The 18476-nt window shown below is 39.4% G+C and overlaps 1 protein-coding gene across 2 annotated transcripts in view; it reads right to left on the reverse strand.

The window, feature by feature from the left end:
- The window catches only part of LOC310826719 (uncharacterized protein), a 45551-nt gene that overhangs the window by 1752 nt on the left and 25323 nt on the right, over positions 1 to 18476 (reverse strand). Inside the window, exons 9-15 of one of the 2 annotated variants that reach the window (XM_083701915.1) lie at positions 14992 to 15146; positions 14425 to 14502; positions 6870 to 7059; positions 5683 to 5810; positions 3733 to 3849; positions 1229 to 1339; positions 1 to 284 (exon numbers count right to left, since the gene is read on the reverse strand). In XM_083701915.1, the coding sequence (XP_083558041.1) occupies positions 212 to 284; positions 1229 to 1339; positions 3733 to 3849; positions 5683 to 5810; positions 6870 to 7059; positions 14425 to 14502; positions 14992 to 15146 (852 nt within the window). In that variant the 3' untranslated portion in view covers positions 1 to 211. The remainder of the gene's footprint in view (positions 285 to 1228; positions 1340 to 3732; positions 3850 to 5682; positions 5811 to 6869; positions 7060 to 14424; positions 14503 to 14991; positions 15147 to 18476) is intronic. The other variant, XM_083701914.1, reaches the window with a different exon arrangement.

Below are 18476 nucleotides of genomic sequence, written 5' to 3' on the forward strand. Positions count from 1 at the left end.
TCTCTTTCTTCCCTAACAACATAAATGTTTAAAAGGTGCTCACAGAGCGAGCCCAATATCTCTGGAGAAACAAATGTGCTAACTCCTTGCAAATCCAGTGGCAGGAGCCTGAACTATTCCTGCTTGAAGGCTGCCAGCACTTTTTGGAATTCTCAAGCTATCACCTTGAGAGATGTCAAACTCTATCCACAAAAAAACTAAAATTTGATTGTCATTCTTGTTGCCAGGTCTCCTTCTGTACTAACAGCTCTTCTTCCGCTGGTAATAAAAACTTACTTGAAGCACTGCAAAAAGTAAGAGGTATTTCTACAACCGAATAATATCAAAACCACCTAAATTGTCCTGATCCCCAGCCAGCCAGCAAATAGCCAAACAACAGAAACAAGTGAAAAATAAAAAGGCAGGATAGCATTACAGTATCTCTAAAGAATTTGTTAAATGAGGAAATGTTTAATGGAGGTTTCACCATTCATTTACCTCAAAGGAGACTAAGGTTACTCACACTACAAAATAAAACAAACAATAAAGGTCCGGAATGCAAATTGCTCTGGAATGCAATATGACACCACACTCACTGCCTTTAATCTTAACTACAGGGCATTAAAATCTGCACACACAAACATGAATTCTTCCTAATGCAGGTTTGAATAAACTGAACATTGTTTTGGATCCTTGCCTCTCCCACAGCAATTTCACATTCCTTTGAATGCATGAAATGGGCCCCTACATATGGTCGTACACAGCTTGGGGAGTCCAATTGTATGGAGTTCCTGCTTACATGAACATCAAGGGGCACAAAGCCCTAGGGGTGGATTACATCTCCACCGCCTGCTCATATTGTCACTGAAAATGACAGCTACAGATGGATCAAAAGATCATCAAATCTAGCATTCTGTTTCTGACAGCAATTTCTGGCGACCAGTGGGGCATGAATCTGATAGCACTACTGCTGCCCCACATAAACTGGTATTCATTCTGCCTCTGCACATGGAGGCTCCATTTAGCCATTATGGCAAACAAATGGAACTTATAATAAAACAGTGCAATGGTTTTCTGCTCCAGTCAAGCCATGCCCTTCTCCAGGATACTCCATCCTACTCTCCAAATACCAAAACGTTTCCTCGTAATTTAGTTCCATCAGGGTCCTGTTGTTGATCTCTTTACTATTAAGTCAATGAAATCACCAATACCTGTTTTAGAGGATTCTTTTAGAGGAAGTCACACTCACCTTTTGCAATTTTTGCATAATTTCACAACTGCATCCAGGGAGATATTCTTGCAGAAACTCAGCTTCACACATTCCAAAGTCCTGAAGCAGAAGCTAGCCAACAGGGAAACCCTGAAGCCCATAAACAAGACACAAGCTACAAGTTAAGTTCTGCTTTTGAAGTAAGATTTGAAAAGCAATTTTGCTCTATGAAGTCACTTCTCAGATTAGGTACACCTATTCCTGATAGACACAGCACTAGGTGAAAAACTATTTCATGCTTTAAAGACCAGCTACTTATTTGCAAGATGATTCAGACATTTTGGGGGTATATGTATTCTACAGGATGTGATACATTTGCACTCCTTAAATCAGCAATGAAGGGCTTTGCTGTAGGAGAAGCCACATTTCACATTTTCTTAACTTTGTTTCATGCTTCTCCATAAAGTATTTATTTTGTCTTTCATTTCTGAAGGTCACATACAAGAGGTTAGCTTCTACACCAAGGTTACCAACCTTTATAGACCAGTTGGTACATTTTGAATTCTGGGAGAGTGTTGTGGGTGCCAGTCACAAAAGAGTTGGCATGGGGGGCATGGCATAACACAGAATTAGAGAGCATAGTCATTGCTGCTTCTACCACCTCAAGAACCTCATGTTTATCATAGGAAGTCAGTTATATCCTCCTGATGCTGATTGTAGACATACAGCTGTTAAAGTCACAAATGCTCTGCTTTCCCTAATGCCAATCCTAAACCAAAAGCTCAGCTGTCCTCCTGTGCCCAGTTTCCAGGGACTATTCCCCATTAAACCTAAGGAGATTTATTTCTGAAGTAAACAATGCATACCATTGTACCGTAACTTACAGTGACTTCTTAAGGAGTGCAGGGACATCATTTCATGTACAGTAGGAGATATCCCTGAGTCTTGTTGCAAAGTTTTCACATTTTGCACTTGCTATTTGGGGAAAGTCCTCTTTTAACATCCATCCACCCATACATACTGTGTACTAGTATTTGCAAAAAGACAAAAACTTCCAAAGAGTACCTGATCTCAGTCAAAAGCACCACAGGAAAAGTACATCCTGGTTGCCAGGAAAAAGGGAAAGGAAATCATGGAGATTCCAAGGTCTGCTAAAAAAATAAGATGGAAGCAGGGAAAGTATACTAATGGGGAGCAGAAAATAGAAGCTCTTATGACCCCAGGGATTTCTACTGTCTGGTATCCAAACAACTCACTTAGCTCTGACTCCACTCATTTGCTTAAAAACACTGACAGATGGGAACAGCCAGTCCAGCTCATTTTACCTAAATTGCTTAGAAATTGTTTAGAAGGGCACCTGCACATTTCACCTCATAGCTTTCTTTCCAGGAGGGCTAGTTTAGAGTCTGAGAGCCTAGCCTAGAGGCCCCAGTGAAGGCCTTCATGGCACCCAGAGGATTAAATGTCCAAAACATTCATTAACCATCAGCTTCAATATACTTAACAAGGATGCAGCTTGGGTGGGGAGAGGGGGTTATTGGTTTATTTTTGTTCTTTTTTATTATGCATTTTGTGTGGTTTTGTATCCTGAGATTTACAGATGAGATTTAATAAATTAATAAAAATAATATTATTCAAGTATTTCAAAGCCTGTTGCTAACAAGATGGAGGGAGTGGAGGGCAATGCAATCAAGAAAGTCCATCAATATTATTACAGCAATTTAGCTGAATGTGCTGCAGTCTGAATAACTGCAAGAAGGGCATGTTCCAGTGCTGTGACATTTAAATCCACTTAGTTCGTAGAAGAAAAAATAGCTATATGAGAATCAGCTGGAAACATTTCTGAAAATAATGGAATCAAAAAGTTAAACAGAGCAGACCAATCAGATGAAACCCGGATAGTCCAGCAGTGCTAGAATGCATCTAAAGAACATAACGCACTTACAATTATATAGCTGTTGCCATAGCTACCTATGAAACAGTCTTAAATGCTCTGCAAATCAGAATGGGAAATTGAAGGGTTCGGGGAAAAGCTCTTAGGTTATTTTGTCTACTCTCCACTCTGGATCTTAATTAGCAGATCCTCAGCTTCTGGGGGTGAAAATCCAGTCATGATGAAAAGGGAGATTACAAATTGCACCTACTGGTAACAAGTGGAGCTTAGTAGCCGCTGATGCACACCAGGTTACTTTAGCAACCACAAAAACCACTCTCCTTTTTAAATGTAGATAATAAACTAATCAGAAATAGTCTTTATGCTCTACAACAGCCATATATATGATAGCCTGTGTCACAAGGTACGTAGCCTGAAAGGGGGATAGTGAGACTCCAAATTTTGCCTGAAAATAAATCAGTTCAAACCACAAATTTGGAGCTGAACTGTCCCGCCCTGCCTCATTCCCCAGGCAGGCTGCAGAAACATAGGTGTCAGGAGGGCAGCTCCACCGTACCATTACTGGCTGCTACTGTTTGAAGGTCAGATTACATTTTTATTGCATATTTCCTTGAACACCTCACTTGCAAAATGTCCTCAAACACCCTACCCTCTTTTGCTGGTTGCAGTGGAACTTAAATCAAGGAAAGAAAGCTTCCGGCATCTCCCCGCCAAAGCTTGAACTCCAATGTCAGTGACCTCTTTACAGCCACTAACATCCAGGTACCTGCAGCAATTTAAAAGAAAAAAAAGAAAAAACCAGCATCCATATATAGCCATCAGCTGATTATGTAGATCAGAGGTAAGTGTTTAAAGTAGTTACGGCAGCTCCATTTAGTACATGGTTGGTTTTTATGATCCAACCTTGTAGCAGACTAAACTAGCAAGTACGCACACAAGGATGGGTGCTCCTTACCGATTGTGTCATGACATTGTGTCAGGGCAGTTCCTGACAATATTTATAAGTGGTTACAGAGGAATAGCTTGAGCTTCCCCTTGTAACACTTCCCAGGTAACATGGGAAGCAAGAATTTGCACAGATCTCACACATTTCACCAAAGAGGAGATTCACAAGTTTATGTTTCCTGTGTTACCACTTGTAACAATGAAAATTATTTTTATAGTATGAAACTCTCATTTCTTGCAAAAAGGAAATGGGAAAAAAGAGAAAGTTAAATTAAAGTACATTTGTTTCATTTGTGGTTATTGAACAAGCAAATCTCCAAACTTGGCTTTTGATTCTCTTGTCTGCAGTATTAATTTAAACAATTTCATATCGCAAGGTAAAATTATAAAGCTGTAATAAAGCACTCTGCTGTAAAGCATCTTGTAAATAATCCATAATGATTTCAGAAAAACTTTCTACTTTATCTCTGCCACATGGTATGTTGGACAACTAATTAACCAATTAGGAGATGATGCATAAATTAATTATGATGGTGTGTCTTCAGTCCGAATAAATATATTGAATGAGTTATCAAATAAGAGCACTGTATAAAATAAAACAATGAACTATGAGTACAAGCCAGTTTTATCTACCCTTCAAACTTATCAACATGAACTCATGAAATTAAAGGCAATCTAAGAATACAACTGGTTGTCAACCAGGAAAAAGCCAATCTTTCAAGGATTAAGTGGTAATAATGCTGGCAAAATTCCATGCTGCTCAAATAACTGACTAACTCTGTCTGTTTTAGAAACAAGATAAATGGTTCCTTAAAAAGTCATTCTACACACACCAATCACCGTCTTTGGGCTTTCCAAAGACTGCCATTATTGGGGAATCACTTTTCACCAAAGTCAGTTGAGAAATGGGCTTTGTTATCATATGCTCCATCCCAATCTCTCTCACAAATTTCCCTTGTTAGGCTCCAGCTGCACTATATGTTTAAAGCTGTATCATGGGGCATTAAATAATGCTGGGAACCCTAACTGCAGTGCAGATTTCACTCTCAAGTAGCACTCCAACTTGAACACTATAATGAGATTCCCTTTTCAAAAGCTAGCATTTAGAATCTACGATGCCCTGAACTACTTTTTAAAATCATTAATAATTTTATATTGCCATGCATTTCCAAGTGTCATGTAATGAGGTACCAAACGTGCAGTGTTTTGTTTGGCTACTACAAAATTGCATGCTTCTCTGTAAAGTGAATATTTTTATTTTACGATTGCGTTTTGAGCGTATATGGCATCCACCACAAACGCTGAATCATGCCATGCTCCTGTAAGCAGGAACACCACATCACCTAAAGGGTTAAAAATGACAGTGTGGTTGAAAACACCTGAGAACAATAATGATGCCGCCAGGGCAGGACTTTGCAGGAGAGGTCTGGTGCCCCAGTCAGCAAATTGAGAAGGAGGACCCCCAAACGCAACAGGGCAGACTTACCACATTTAAAAAAGAAGTGAAGTAGGATCCAGTATTATAAAAGGATTCTTCATTAGACTATTAAATCTGGTGTGTTGGTGGCCTGTAAGACCTTTAAGTCCAGAGTTGAAAGATTGCTCGCGCCATTGAATAACAAATGCATTTACAATAGTTAGTCTCCAAACATACCTGATTGCTGGTAAGCCAATGCTGATTTCTAAAAGGCTTATATCAGTTACTTGGGAGCATGAATTGAGAACCAAACTTTCCAGTTTAGGACATTTCTTCACAATTAAATGTACAACACAATCCCTCACCTGCAGCCCAACAGGAGAGAGAAAAAGGAAACACAACTCTTCATCCTTATTGCCACTGACATGCAGGCCTCTCTATTGCAGTTTCGACCAATTGAAAAGGAAGGAATGCGTCAATATATAATAGTCACAGGCCAGCAGACTGGCCAGTTGGCTATGCTAGTTGTGACAGTCTTATCAACCACCGCAGTCCTACGCAAAACAAGAGGCACTTTTCCTGAGTCGCTTCAAGATTTGTTCTGCTGTGAAATAAAAACCACCTACTCAAAAAACGTACTCGCATAAGATGGCAAAATAGCAGCTGTTAAAAAAACAAATACTGAGAATGCACAGTCATATGGCAATAAACTTTTATATAGCTCACTGCTGTTTTTCTCCTCCGCAGTTCTGACACAATCGCAGACAACATGAAATATATATATATCAACATGACTTTTGCATTGTAGTAATAATTATAATAAACCACCACATCTATCTTCCCTCTGTAGTTTCTTCAACAGACGGAGTCCTCATGCTGGAAACACTTCATCCGTTAGCAGGCAAGTTAAATGCAATTAGCCTAATTTGCACTCCATGCGCATGAACATGGTTGATGCTATATCACAGTTGGACAATATGCTGTATTTAATAATAAATCAGCGTTGTGCTGGAATTAACTCAACTTGTGGTGGCAAACTTTGATTTAAACCATTCACAGTTTGCCACAAGCAAATTTCAGTCACTGCTGAATATAGTTACAAGCATGATTCCAATTAAAACTGTTATATCCTATTTGTGGCCCCCTTTTTTTTTAACTCACCCTCTGGTTTAGAAATCTCCGCCCACCTTGCTATCACCATTTTCTAACCTAACTTCACAACACTGAAAACTAGAACTTTTTGAAAAGTGCTAAGTGGGATTTCAGATTTCCAGTAAGAACTTGTAACCTGTACACGTGAGCTTTGAATTCATGAATACCCATGATTCATATCTTTCTTTTGCCCACACTCAGCACATACATAACAATTTATTCCACACAAATGAAGACAGGGGAACAAGGGGGGGGGGGAACTACCTGCTTACCATATTGAGCCCCGTAAGGTTAACACTAGTTAGCTTTTTCATAGAGCTTATGACTGTGGCCAAGCACTCCTCAGTAATCTTGTGAATTCTGCCAACATTCAGCACCTCTAGATCTGGACACTTCACAGCCACGGATCTCAAGCATTTGTCAGTAAGAGCATGACACCCAAATATTTCCAGCTTCTTAAGGCTAGAAAAGACAAGACAGAGAAAAGTAACATGGTTTTCTAATATTATCAGTTCAATGATCATTAAACCACCACTGTTTCATAAACTTGTCCAGAATGTTTATATATTTTAAAAAATAAGGAGGCATATGGGTATCATAACTGTATTGATTCCACAACTCCAATATGAAACAGCTTAAGGAAGTAGATGATAAAACTACTAATGAAATTGTATCTCAAATGCTCTAAATAGGTTCATTTGTGCAATTTCACAAATTGGAAGTGCTATAAAAAGAATAACCCTGTGTTCACACCAAGTTCAGCAACACCAGCTATTACTTTTTTGATGCCATAAAAGTATGAGGCATCTTATGCTATTAAATATACAATATAGAAGGCTTATGTTATATGTTTAGTATATTTTTCCTCCATTTATTATTAGTAAAAACTATGGTTATAATTACACTTCCAGAATATGGGGGGAAAGAAGAAATTTAAACAGAATATCTGCAGAATTGCAATTACAAAATGTCTGTGAAATTAAATACAATACTGAATTCTATTTTAAAAGGAATTAACCAAGATGAAAAAGGAGGGAGGGAGGGAATCTGTGTCATAACCCTTTTAATAACAGAATAAATCTTAACCAGCCTCACCAACCTGACCTCAAAACCAAGTAAAACCGCAATATATTTTCATTAACCCCAAATCCTTGCTAAAGTCAATAAATGGCTGCCCATTTGATTAACGTGATCAGGATTTGAAGCAGCTTAGAATGTTAACTGGTGGCAGACCCAAGTATTGGGGTACAAATTGACTGCGGTATTTCAATACCACAAAAATACTCTGCAAAGATTAAACTTCAAGGGGGAGACATTTTAGAACATTAGGGTGGGATGGAATGACGTGCAATGATGTAAAGGGTGTGTTTGGTTTAACCAGGAAAAATATATATTTGCTACACAGCAGGTTGGCAGGTAAATGTTAGCATAAATAGAGGGAAGGAGGTGAGGGCTAACTCGGGGTGCGGACAACTAGCTTAGGCACCTAGGCAGCAAGAATTATGAGATGGCACAACAGGATCAGGAGGTTCCAGGGACTGGGTGAAAGCCCAGGCAAGTGCCCAAAGATGCTGTATAGCCAATGCCAGCCCTGCTCAAGGACACGGTTAGTGGGAAAGCAACCTTTACCCTTTAACTATGCCAATGGTTCCCAAACTATGATCCACAAGCTTCACTCAGGTGGCCCACAGCATGTCTGTGAAGAATGACAGGAGTTGCCACTGTGAATCATGGGTGTGGTGGCCGCTCCATTGCTCAAGAAACTTGGCAGCCCACCCACAAGGTGAGCAGGATGGCATAGAAGTGAGAGGAGGAGGAGGGAATCAACTGGAAAGGAGAAGAGGGGAGTAGGAGCACGAAAAACAGAGCAAGAGGAAGAGAATAAAGAAAAACAAATAAAAGAAGCAATAAAAACACAATTGAATTATACAGCATCTTAGCGCAATTGCTACAGCGGGTGGACAAGTCATCAAGTGGTCTGCCAAGGCCCTCAGCAGATGTCAAGTGGTCCATGAGGGAGAAAGTCTGGGAACCACTGGATTTATTGAACCAAGCATGGGAAATGACTGTACATTATAGTCATGTGGCTTAGTATCCAAGTTCTGATGTTACAACGTAAACATTTTGGTCAAAGCAAGAGCAGGGAGGCAAACAGAAATATTATATCTTTTAACCAAGGGACTCTGAATGAACTCTGGCTTTGTTAATTTGTAAAAAGGCACAATAGTTCATAGTTCATTACTTGACGGGAGCATCACTTCAGGACTAAAATTAGGAGGCAGCAATAAATGAAAATCATAGCTGCAAACTGTAGCTTCAAAACTTCAGATCTCACAACTTTCTGTGCTTGTGGCCTGTCCCCATATCAGTAAACATATCTGATCAGTGAAAGCTCAGCTGGGCATTTTCCCTCCAGACTTTTGCACTTCAGTGAATATGTGCATTTGCAGTAGAAAACTGGTCAAGGCAGTCAAAATTTCAAGTTTTGTTCTTCCGACCCACAGTTCAGAATTTCCTCTGGTAAAAATGATCTTGATGTGGGTGAAGACATATAACATGGTAGATAACTAACACTGTTTGCCTATCTTCATGAAATTCCAATTATAATATGCTTTGGTAACTTGGACCTTTATCAACAAGAATACTGATTAACAGAGCAACCAGCTTCATATTTACTTAGAAGTCTCACCATTTTCAATAAGGTTTGCACCTTAATGAATATTACAACTGTGACACCTTTTCCCCAAAGCTGAGGCATCACAGTAACTGGACCAACAAAGGGACAATAATTTTTTACAAGGAAGATTTTCACCAGAATTCATTGACTTGCCAAACACCATTATATAGAAAACCCTGAAAATCTCCTCATTTGGTATAAGCTGGGCAGAACTGAGACAGTTAAGTTCCCTAACAGTAAATAGCTTGTGTGACATATTTGTTACGTGTGCAGCGCCATGAACTTCAGAACAGATCTATTAAATCACAGAGCACATGAGGAAAACTGCATCCTATTTAACATCCTACAAAGTGCCAATGGCAGCTTCTCTCTCTGGTTGAGTAACAACTTTGGGAGGGGGCCATTTTTACCAAAATCAACATGCACAGGACTAACCCACCCCTCCCAACACATCATACTTCTAATTCTGAGTAGTTGCTGTTTATTTACTTTAAAAACCAGATACATGAAATGCATTCACACATTTTACATATTGTCTAGCTTGGCCCTCAGGTGACAGACTGTGGGTTCTGTTAAAAGTGGTAGATTAATGTGAGAACATGTGCAGTTAAGCAATTCAGATATGCTGAAATAACGCTTCCAGATGGGGCTTAATTTGCAAACTGAAATACTGCAAGTGATTGGTTGTCAACAGAGTTTTTAAAAAATATTTTTATTAGATTTACCTCAGAGAGGTTAAATCCAGATTAAATGGGTGGGGGGAGAATACAGCCTGACATTTTGATGCCAACAACACTGTGTGGCTACTTTTTTAAAAAAAAAAAAAAATGTATCTGTGGGAGATCCTGCAATAAACAACTTCCTGGAAGGGCCAAAAGTATGAACCAGCTTTTCACCAGAGAGAAATCCATGCAGACTGTACCCATAAAGGAAGTTAAAAATATTTTTCATAAAGTGAAAACCTAAGGAAACTCTGGGAAAACAATAAGGAAAACAAATGTACGACAGCAAATCAGGCAGGCGACATTCTGATTTATTTATCAGTAGCTCCTGGCTGTGTTGCTCCTGCCATGTCTTAAGCGGCTCTGTTATATTTTCCTGCATTATCGCAGATGTCTTCGCAGTCATACTTGCACTCTGTGCTGAAACACAAATTCATCGTATGCTTTTATTGCACTCAGCTGGAGTATTCTATATCATTAAAGTGCATCTGCCATGTGTAAACACATCAGCAAGAAGAATCATCGCACTACGCCATGCTCTGAAATTTTGCAATAAAAAGAACAGTCAAATTATGATGGGGAAAGAAGCCCTTGTTGAAATCAGTCATCGTATGAGAGCATCTTTTTAACAATCAAGGCCAATACTGATTAAGCCACTTAAAATAAGGTATTTTGTGTCTTGTTTGTTCTGTTCTAATTTTACAGCCATGACAATCAAAACGTAACTTCTCAGCAGATTATATTCATGTAAATCTGACGCTGGAGATATCAAGGAAAACTCGTTTTGGCTCTATGTCACTTCACATAGCTGCTGGTGCCATGTTAGGTCTGAAATCAGGTGCTACAGTATTAGAAGGGAACAGTGTCTTCCCTAACATTGGGCCCTGAGGTTCTGGTTGCCTGACCCTATGACTACTGGCACAATGGCTTAAATGGCAAAGTCAGTGCTGTTTTTCTAGAAAAAGAGGTGCCGGAACTCACCATGAACGCCTACCTCGTTCTCTTATGGTGGAAATGGCGCCCACCTGAGAGGTGCTGGAACTGAGTTCCAGTGAGTTCCTGCTGGGGGAAGCCCTGTGCAAAGTAATGGTTGAACAGAGGCAAAACTAGGCTTCATTTTACATAGGTCAAAGACCTCCCTTACACATTTGTGTACACACATACACAGGCTGGGAGCCTTAATGGCACCCCTCTGGAGGCTTTACCTGGGGCAAAAAACCTGGCTAGTCCCGTCCCCCGTCACTACAGCTTGAACTAGACATAACATATTCAAAACATCTTTACATTTAATGTGAATTTTTAAAATGAATATAGTAGCTGCTGGGGGGTGGGGTATAATTATCAAGATTGTAGCAGGCATTGGTGGAGCATTTAATCTTTCCCTCCCCTGCTGTGGTCCTGATGAAAATCACTCTTCTAGAGCTGCTATTTGCATTGGGTTGAAAGTCCCCATTCCTCAGTTTTGAAATACCTTCTTCTTTAATTTAAAAAGATAAACCTCCCGTATTTTGTTTTGTTGTTGTCTTTGCTATCAGTTGCAGTGAGTAGGTTTTTAAAAATAGGAACTGTTACTCACAGGAAATAAAAAAAATACAATTCTTTAAGCATAAATTATCCAAAGTGGAAAAAAGAGCCAGCATTCTGAAAATATTGAAGGAATTAGAGCAAATCAATACAGATTAGACAGAGAAGTACAAAAAGCAATTCCCAGACAGAGTCTCAAATAAACAGCCCGGAACATCAAGTCCAAAGGCTTCAACAACAAAAGAATCTCTTGGATTCAGATACGTCATACATATTAAGCAGAATGAACCACCTAAGTAGAATGACCCATCTAAATTAAGATGCCTCTTAATGGAAAGAAATGGGGTTTTGGTTTTTTATAATGCAGAAGTAAATGTGGGCATGATCTCATACAACAAATAATTGGAGCAGCCAGATCTTTACAGACTGTGTATAATGATGGTTTTGTTTCTAACCACTATGAAAAAACTACTATGTACCTAAGATATAATGAAAGACAAACAAGCTAGAATTACCGTACATGGAGGAGGAGGGATGGGCCCACAACTCATATTTCCTTATTTATGCACATATATACAATAGCCTAATAGTCCAGCCTTGGCATGTCTTATCTTCCAGATTTCACGGTATAGGATGGGTTATTTCTTATTGATTTGTTACTGAACCTGCTGGGAGTTGCACCTTCATGCAAATACTAAATGTTTCTATTTTTGGATGCCATAGACAATAACATAAATCCTGTAATCCATGGATCCAATTACACATGCAGGACTGCCAAGTTACTGGAAACAGAATTCTCCCACCGTGACTTTGCCAACATGATTTTGAAGAACACCTGAATAGGGCTCATATGATGACAAACATAGGCGTAGGTATGATTTGAAGGCCAGAAGTTAATACTAAGGGAAATATTTATTGCACATTCTCTTTAAAGTTCCAAGACAGCACTGGGTGAGGCATAAAGTAAAAGGGATTGTAAGAAAATTGTAATTACAGAATATAGATCCTGACTGGCTTAAAACTGGCAAAATGAAGAGAGGTTGAAGAGAGAAAGAAATAAGCAAAGCTTTGACAGACAGTGGCTACCATTTGTTAACAATGGTTTTGCATTGTATTCATTTCCCATGATATTACATGCCTTTTAATAAGTTTATTGTCTTCATTTGTCTTGTTAGCACACCTTGGATAAAATGCATCATAGGGGTAAAATTAATTTTAAAGCATTAACCACTAAACTTTTTGTTGCCCTGGGCAGACACCTGCTGTATAGGAGTCGTAGCCAGCCTGAGACAGACAGTATTTATTGACAAAAACTTTCTAGGCAAACACACAAGCAAATGAAAACTGTACCTGAGAAGTTAGCATGAATTTTTTAAAAAAGAAATCCTGTCTTTTTCATTTTTATAACTAAATACAGGTTCAGAACCCCAAAACCTTGTACATACTTTCAGCTTTAATAATTTGGCATTGAATTGGCCGCCAAATGACTATTTCAAAGGAATAGCTCAAAGCAAAATGTAAAAAGCGGTTACTTTTGAACTGAAAGTTTGTGCTAATTTAAGGCACCAGCCCTCAATAATGCAACATTGTTCTGAGGGCAATTAGAAAAAGGGTATGAGGGAATGTGATGCTAACAGCCAACACCAAGATGAAGATCTACCAGGCTTTGCACGTTGAGCACACTGTTTTATGGAAGTGAGTCATGGGCAACTTACAACTGTCAGGGGTGATGCCTCAGATGTGCTGCGTCAGGAAAATTTTGGGCATCACATGGCAAGACAGAGTTTCAAACAAAGCTGTGTTCTCCCAAGCCCACTGCTGGTCATGTCCAAAGAATGGAAGATGGCAGAATCCTCAAGGATGTGTTCTATGAGGAGGTGGCTTCAGGCACTGGGCTAATTGGCAGACCAAGTGTGCAACACAAAGATGACATGACATGGAAGCTGGCAACACGAACTTTGCCATGTTGCAATCCCCTGCAGATGACCTTTATGCCTGAAGACAGACAGCCCAGGCATGTATCTATAGCAGTGACCAGAGGAGGAAGGAGTGCTGGAAGGAGTGCAGAAAGAAGAAACACCACAGTGTATCTGTATCAGCACAACCAGAAGCCTTCACCTGCCACAGCTGCAACAAAGCATGTCTCTCCAATATCAGCTGCTTCTTTGATAACGATTTGTAAATTATGGCATGCTATTGCACTCATGCCTGTTGTCTTTGTCCATGGAGTTTTCTTGGCAGGGATACTGGAGTGGCTTGCCAGTTCCTACTCCAGGTAGATCACGTTTGGTCAAAACTCTCCACTATGACCTGTCCGTCTTGGGTGGCCCTGCACAGCATAGCTCATAGCTTCTCTGAGTTATTGAAGCCCCTTCGCCATGGCAAGGCAGTAATCCATGAAGGCTCCAATACTTTGGCCACCTCATGAGAAGAGAAGAATCCCTGGAAAAGACCCTGATGTTGGGAAAGATTGAGGGCACAAGGAGAAGGGGATGACAGAGGACGAGATGGTTGGACAGTGTTCTCAAACTGAGTTTGACCAAACTGCGGGAGGCAATGGAAGACAGGAGTGCCTGGCGTGCTCTGGCGTGCTCTGGTCCATGGGGTCACGAAGAGTCGGCCATGATTAAATGACTAAACAACAACAACATTGCACTCATATTCTATTTTGAGCCATCAACATCTGGTTGGCTACTGCAGGAACAATATGCTGGACTAGATAGGTCTTGGTCTGATCCAGCAAGGCCCATTTATGTTCTTATATATGCCAACAACAGCAAATAAATAAAATGCAGTGTTTTCAGGGAGAAAATGCACAACCTTGTGAACCATATATAGCTATGGTGATGAAACAAGCACTGAATACTCGTATTGTGGTGCAGTTACTGCTGGTATATGAATTACCTTTTCCCATGCTTTTCAATCAAGGCAGTTACTGCATCATCTGTAATCCGGCATCCATTAGTAGAAAGGCACTGCAATCTAAAACAGAAAGCAACAGCAATTATCTTATTTTATTTGAGCAATTAAGCAATATGCAGCTCAGATTTGAGCTTATGTTATGATTTCTCTACACGGATATTCTACCTCCATAGGAAGACACCTGAAAGCATGAAAGGTAGTCTAGATCAGGGGCAAATGGTAGACTAGTAGATTTCTCAAAGACCTGAAATAGATAGACAGGGTTTCTGACTCCCAACAGTTTAACAACAACAAGTAACAACAACAACAAAACATTTACTATGGCTGGCATTTAGTTAACTAATTATTTGCTATGGCTGGTCATGTATTTCTCAGCCTCCATGTTCCATCCTCGCCTATTAAATGCAAAATATACACTCTCAAAAAAAAAAAACAACTAGTCTAAAGGACCCCTTAATCTTCTTGTTTCTACAGATCCATTCTACAGAATGGTACCCAATTGTGCACAACAGTATGAAGAACAACAAATGTTTCGGTTTTTAATTGTACCTTATAGATGATGCTACTAAGGCAATGAGTCCTGAATCAGTAGCTCCTGTCCAGCTAATATCTACAGTTGTCAGGTTATGGCAAAAGGTGCTTGCATGAAGCAGAACTTTGTCCCCTCTAAATCCAGGACCACTGCAGTTTTTCATATTCAGTTCCTATGTGCAAAAGAAAATTCCAAGTGTGGGTTCATTAAAATGACTTTTCTTCTTTGATATTATTTATTATTATTATTAATTATTATTATTATGCTTTTTAATATTGTCATAACATTTTCAAGCAACCTCATTTAGGGGTTAGGAATGTCAGAATCAAATAAATAAAAGAGGGGGTGGTATTCAGCCCCTACTGGTATTCAGCCTCCTACTGACAGAGAGTTCTATCAACAGAAGAGGGAGGCAAGCCATTTTAATTCATCCCCTTCTCCCCACTGCACCTCCCACATTGTTCCAAAGAGCCTCAGTTCTCTGAAGCAGATTTGTGGTTGGGCTACAGGAGTGAAGGGGAAATTGGCACACGCATACGCACAGATTCCCAACCCAACACGGGCCTCCAGGTCCGACTGATGGAAGCCTTCATTGGATATCAAAGTGCCTTCCATCAGTATAGGGACATACTGGATGTAACCCAACATATTTTATACAGCACATTTTCCTTTTAACCCTAACCCTAGGCAAAGTTTTTATGAAATCAGGCTTTATTTGTTTTTATATAATGCTACCAAGGTAGAATACATAGGGTTCCTAGTTTGTCGCCACTGACCAGCTCTATACCTGCTTAGTTTCAGAAAGGTAGCTGTATCATGTGCCTTCAGACCGTGGCCTTATTATAAATGAGATGTCTGCAAGGTCAATGAATATTACTGAGATTCCTACTGCACTAATTTCAGCCTCAACTGTGAGTTGCAGCAAATATTCAGCACTTCCATGGCTCTTCAGATTTCACAGAAAACAAAGTAATCTTGTTGGCTTGCATATCAAATTGTTATCTCCTGCTCTGCTTCGGTCATGGTTCATTTAGATGTTTCCACTGCAGACGCACGCAAACACACTCCTTGCCCTCATTTGAGCTAATAATAAATAATTCTTATGTCATGGATCAGGAAAATACTATATTGTAAAAAGCATAAGAAAATACAAAACTGGGATCCTTCCAATCAAGAAAAAAACATCATTTCCTTTGGTTTGCTTTTATGCTAGCTGGAGCTTCACTTATTTCTTAGCAGGCAGATGTGGATCCAGTGACTTCACTGTCAGTAAGGATGAATGAATCTGTCCACTTTGGTTTTTCTCATTTTCCCATTCTCAAGTTCAGTTCTCCACATTTATTTATCAGTTTGCAATTATTATTTTTTTAAAGTCCTTATGGAAATTAATCAGCACAAATTTATCCCAATATACACATTTTTGAAAAGCATATTTTTTCTAATATTTCTAAAATGAATTTTTGTATGTGATTTTCACTAATAAATGCAGTTGTCTGCACACTTTACCTTAGTCACATGCCACCCTGGGTTCTTTTGTAAGGAAAGGGAGGATACAAATCTAATAAATAATATAAATAGCATATGCATTTTCTAAACACTTTCTTGGCTGCAAAACTATACTGCCAAATTCAGATAACTGCAAATTTTGAAGGATATATTTTGGTTAGTTTATTGTTCTGGAAATTAAGTAAATTTGTCTTTAAATGCAAACTTAACCAAATTTCTCCCCTAGTGTTAGCTAACAGTAATGTTTCCTTAATGAAGGCTATTAGGCTCTAACTTTTAATTGCTAAACCAATATTCATAAAACTTCAGAGTGCTAATGGTGGAAATCTGTGTGGCTACAAATGGGTCAACTTTAACTTTTAAAATTTACGAGTAAACATCTATGGCATGACCAGTATAAAATCTACAACTTTAATAATACATGATAGAAAATGTCCACATTGAGCTTTGCATTCATAAAAAACAAAAAGTGTGTTATGAAATGTTGCCATTCATTTTTTATAATCCCTCAGGTGTCCCTAAGTCAGTTTTGACATGCCAGGAGCCTTGCAAGTTACTGAACTCCCTTATTTGAGTGAAGGGAACTTGTGATCATGCTAAAACTTAGTCAACATCAAGGTGTTTTTGCCACAATTTGTTTCTATTTCCAACTACTGTTTTAATGCAGATGTAAATACATGCAGATTTAATAAATTAACTAAACTCATTTTGTTACTCAGCTACACTTTTTAAGCAAGTGAGGTGCCCGATTACTAATATCCTTATCTATGGTGTCAGAACAACAGGGCAACAGCTAACAATGACTTTAAGTGGTATATATTGCGGGGAGTGAAGAGCTGTTTCTGGAATCCACATTTTGGGTGATTTTTTCATTTACAATGGGGGGGGGGGGTCAGAGACAAAATGAGGCCAGGTTCAAAGACACAACAAAGTAGGCTAAGCATGTGATTCTTACATTTGTACAGTAGGCTACATTCTAGCTGTAAAAGTCATAGGTTAGGGTTTAAAAATACATTTTTAAAAAAACCCACATTATTTACTTAGAACAGCAGCAACAACCAGACCCCCACACAGCACAAAGTTGTAAGTAAAATGGACATTATTCAATTCTATGAATTACTCAGCTGTATGTAGAGTGTACATATTTTGCTAAATTAATATGAAGAATTTATGTACAGTATTATCTATCATATGGCATTATGAGCTCCCTCTTGTGGGCCCTTTTCATTCTCTTTCTCAATTTCTCTCTTAATTGAATTCATTCAGTAAATAACAGAATTTATCATTTTGATTTTTCAAAAACTGAACAATATATTAATTGTTTGTTAATCTGTAGATATAAGCAGCCCACACATCTCATTATAATGCATTTGCTTAAAATCTACACCACCTTTCCTCCCTCTGGGATGCCACTTCTAGGCTCAGTAGGAGAAGGCCTGTTCCTGCAGCTCCTCTTTTGTCTAATCCCACCTCCCAATTTCGAGTCTGTTTTAATTGCCTGTCCAGTGCACCTGCTTCTGTGCTCATTTCCACAGATATCACAGAGTCCTTGGATTCAGCTTGTATCAAGATTTGCTCAACTAAACCTTTATTTTATTCACTACTGTATGAATATGGGACATGGGTGGTGCTGTGGGTTAAACCACAGAGCCTAGGACTTGCCGATCAGAAGGTCGGCAGTTCGAATCCCCGCGGCGGGGTGAGCTCCCATTGCTCGGTCCCAGCTCCTGCCAACCTAGCAGTTCAAAAGCACATCAACGTGCAAGTAGATAAATGGGTACCACTCCGACGGGAAGGTAAACGGCGTTTCCGTGCGCTGCTCTGGTTCGCCAGAAGCGGCTTGGTCATGCTGGCCACATGACCCAGAAGCTGTACGCCGGCTCCCTCGGCCAATAAAGCGAGATGGGCGCCGCAACCCCAGAGTCGGCCACGACTGGACCTAATGGTCAGGGGTCCCTTTACCTTTATCTAATGTAGCATAAAGTATGGCTTCTCT

This window comes from Podarcis gaigeae (genome assembly GCF_964106915.1).
Source record: "Podarcis gaigeae genome assembly, chromosome: 11".
Taxonomy (NCBI): domain Eukaryota; kingdom Metazoa; phylum Chordata; class Lepidosauria; order Squamata; family Lacertidae; genus Podarcis; species Podarcis gaigeae.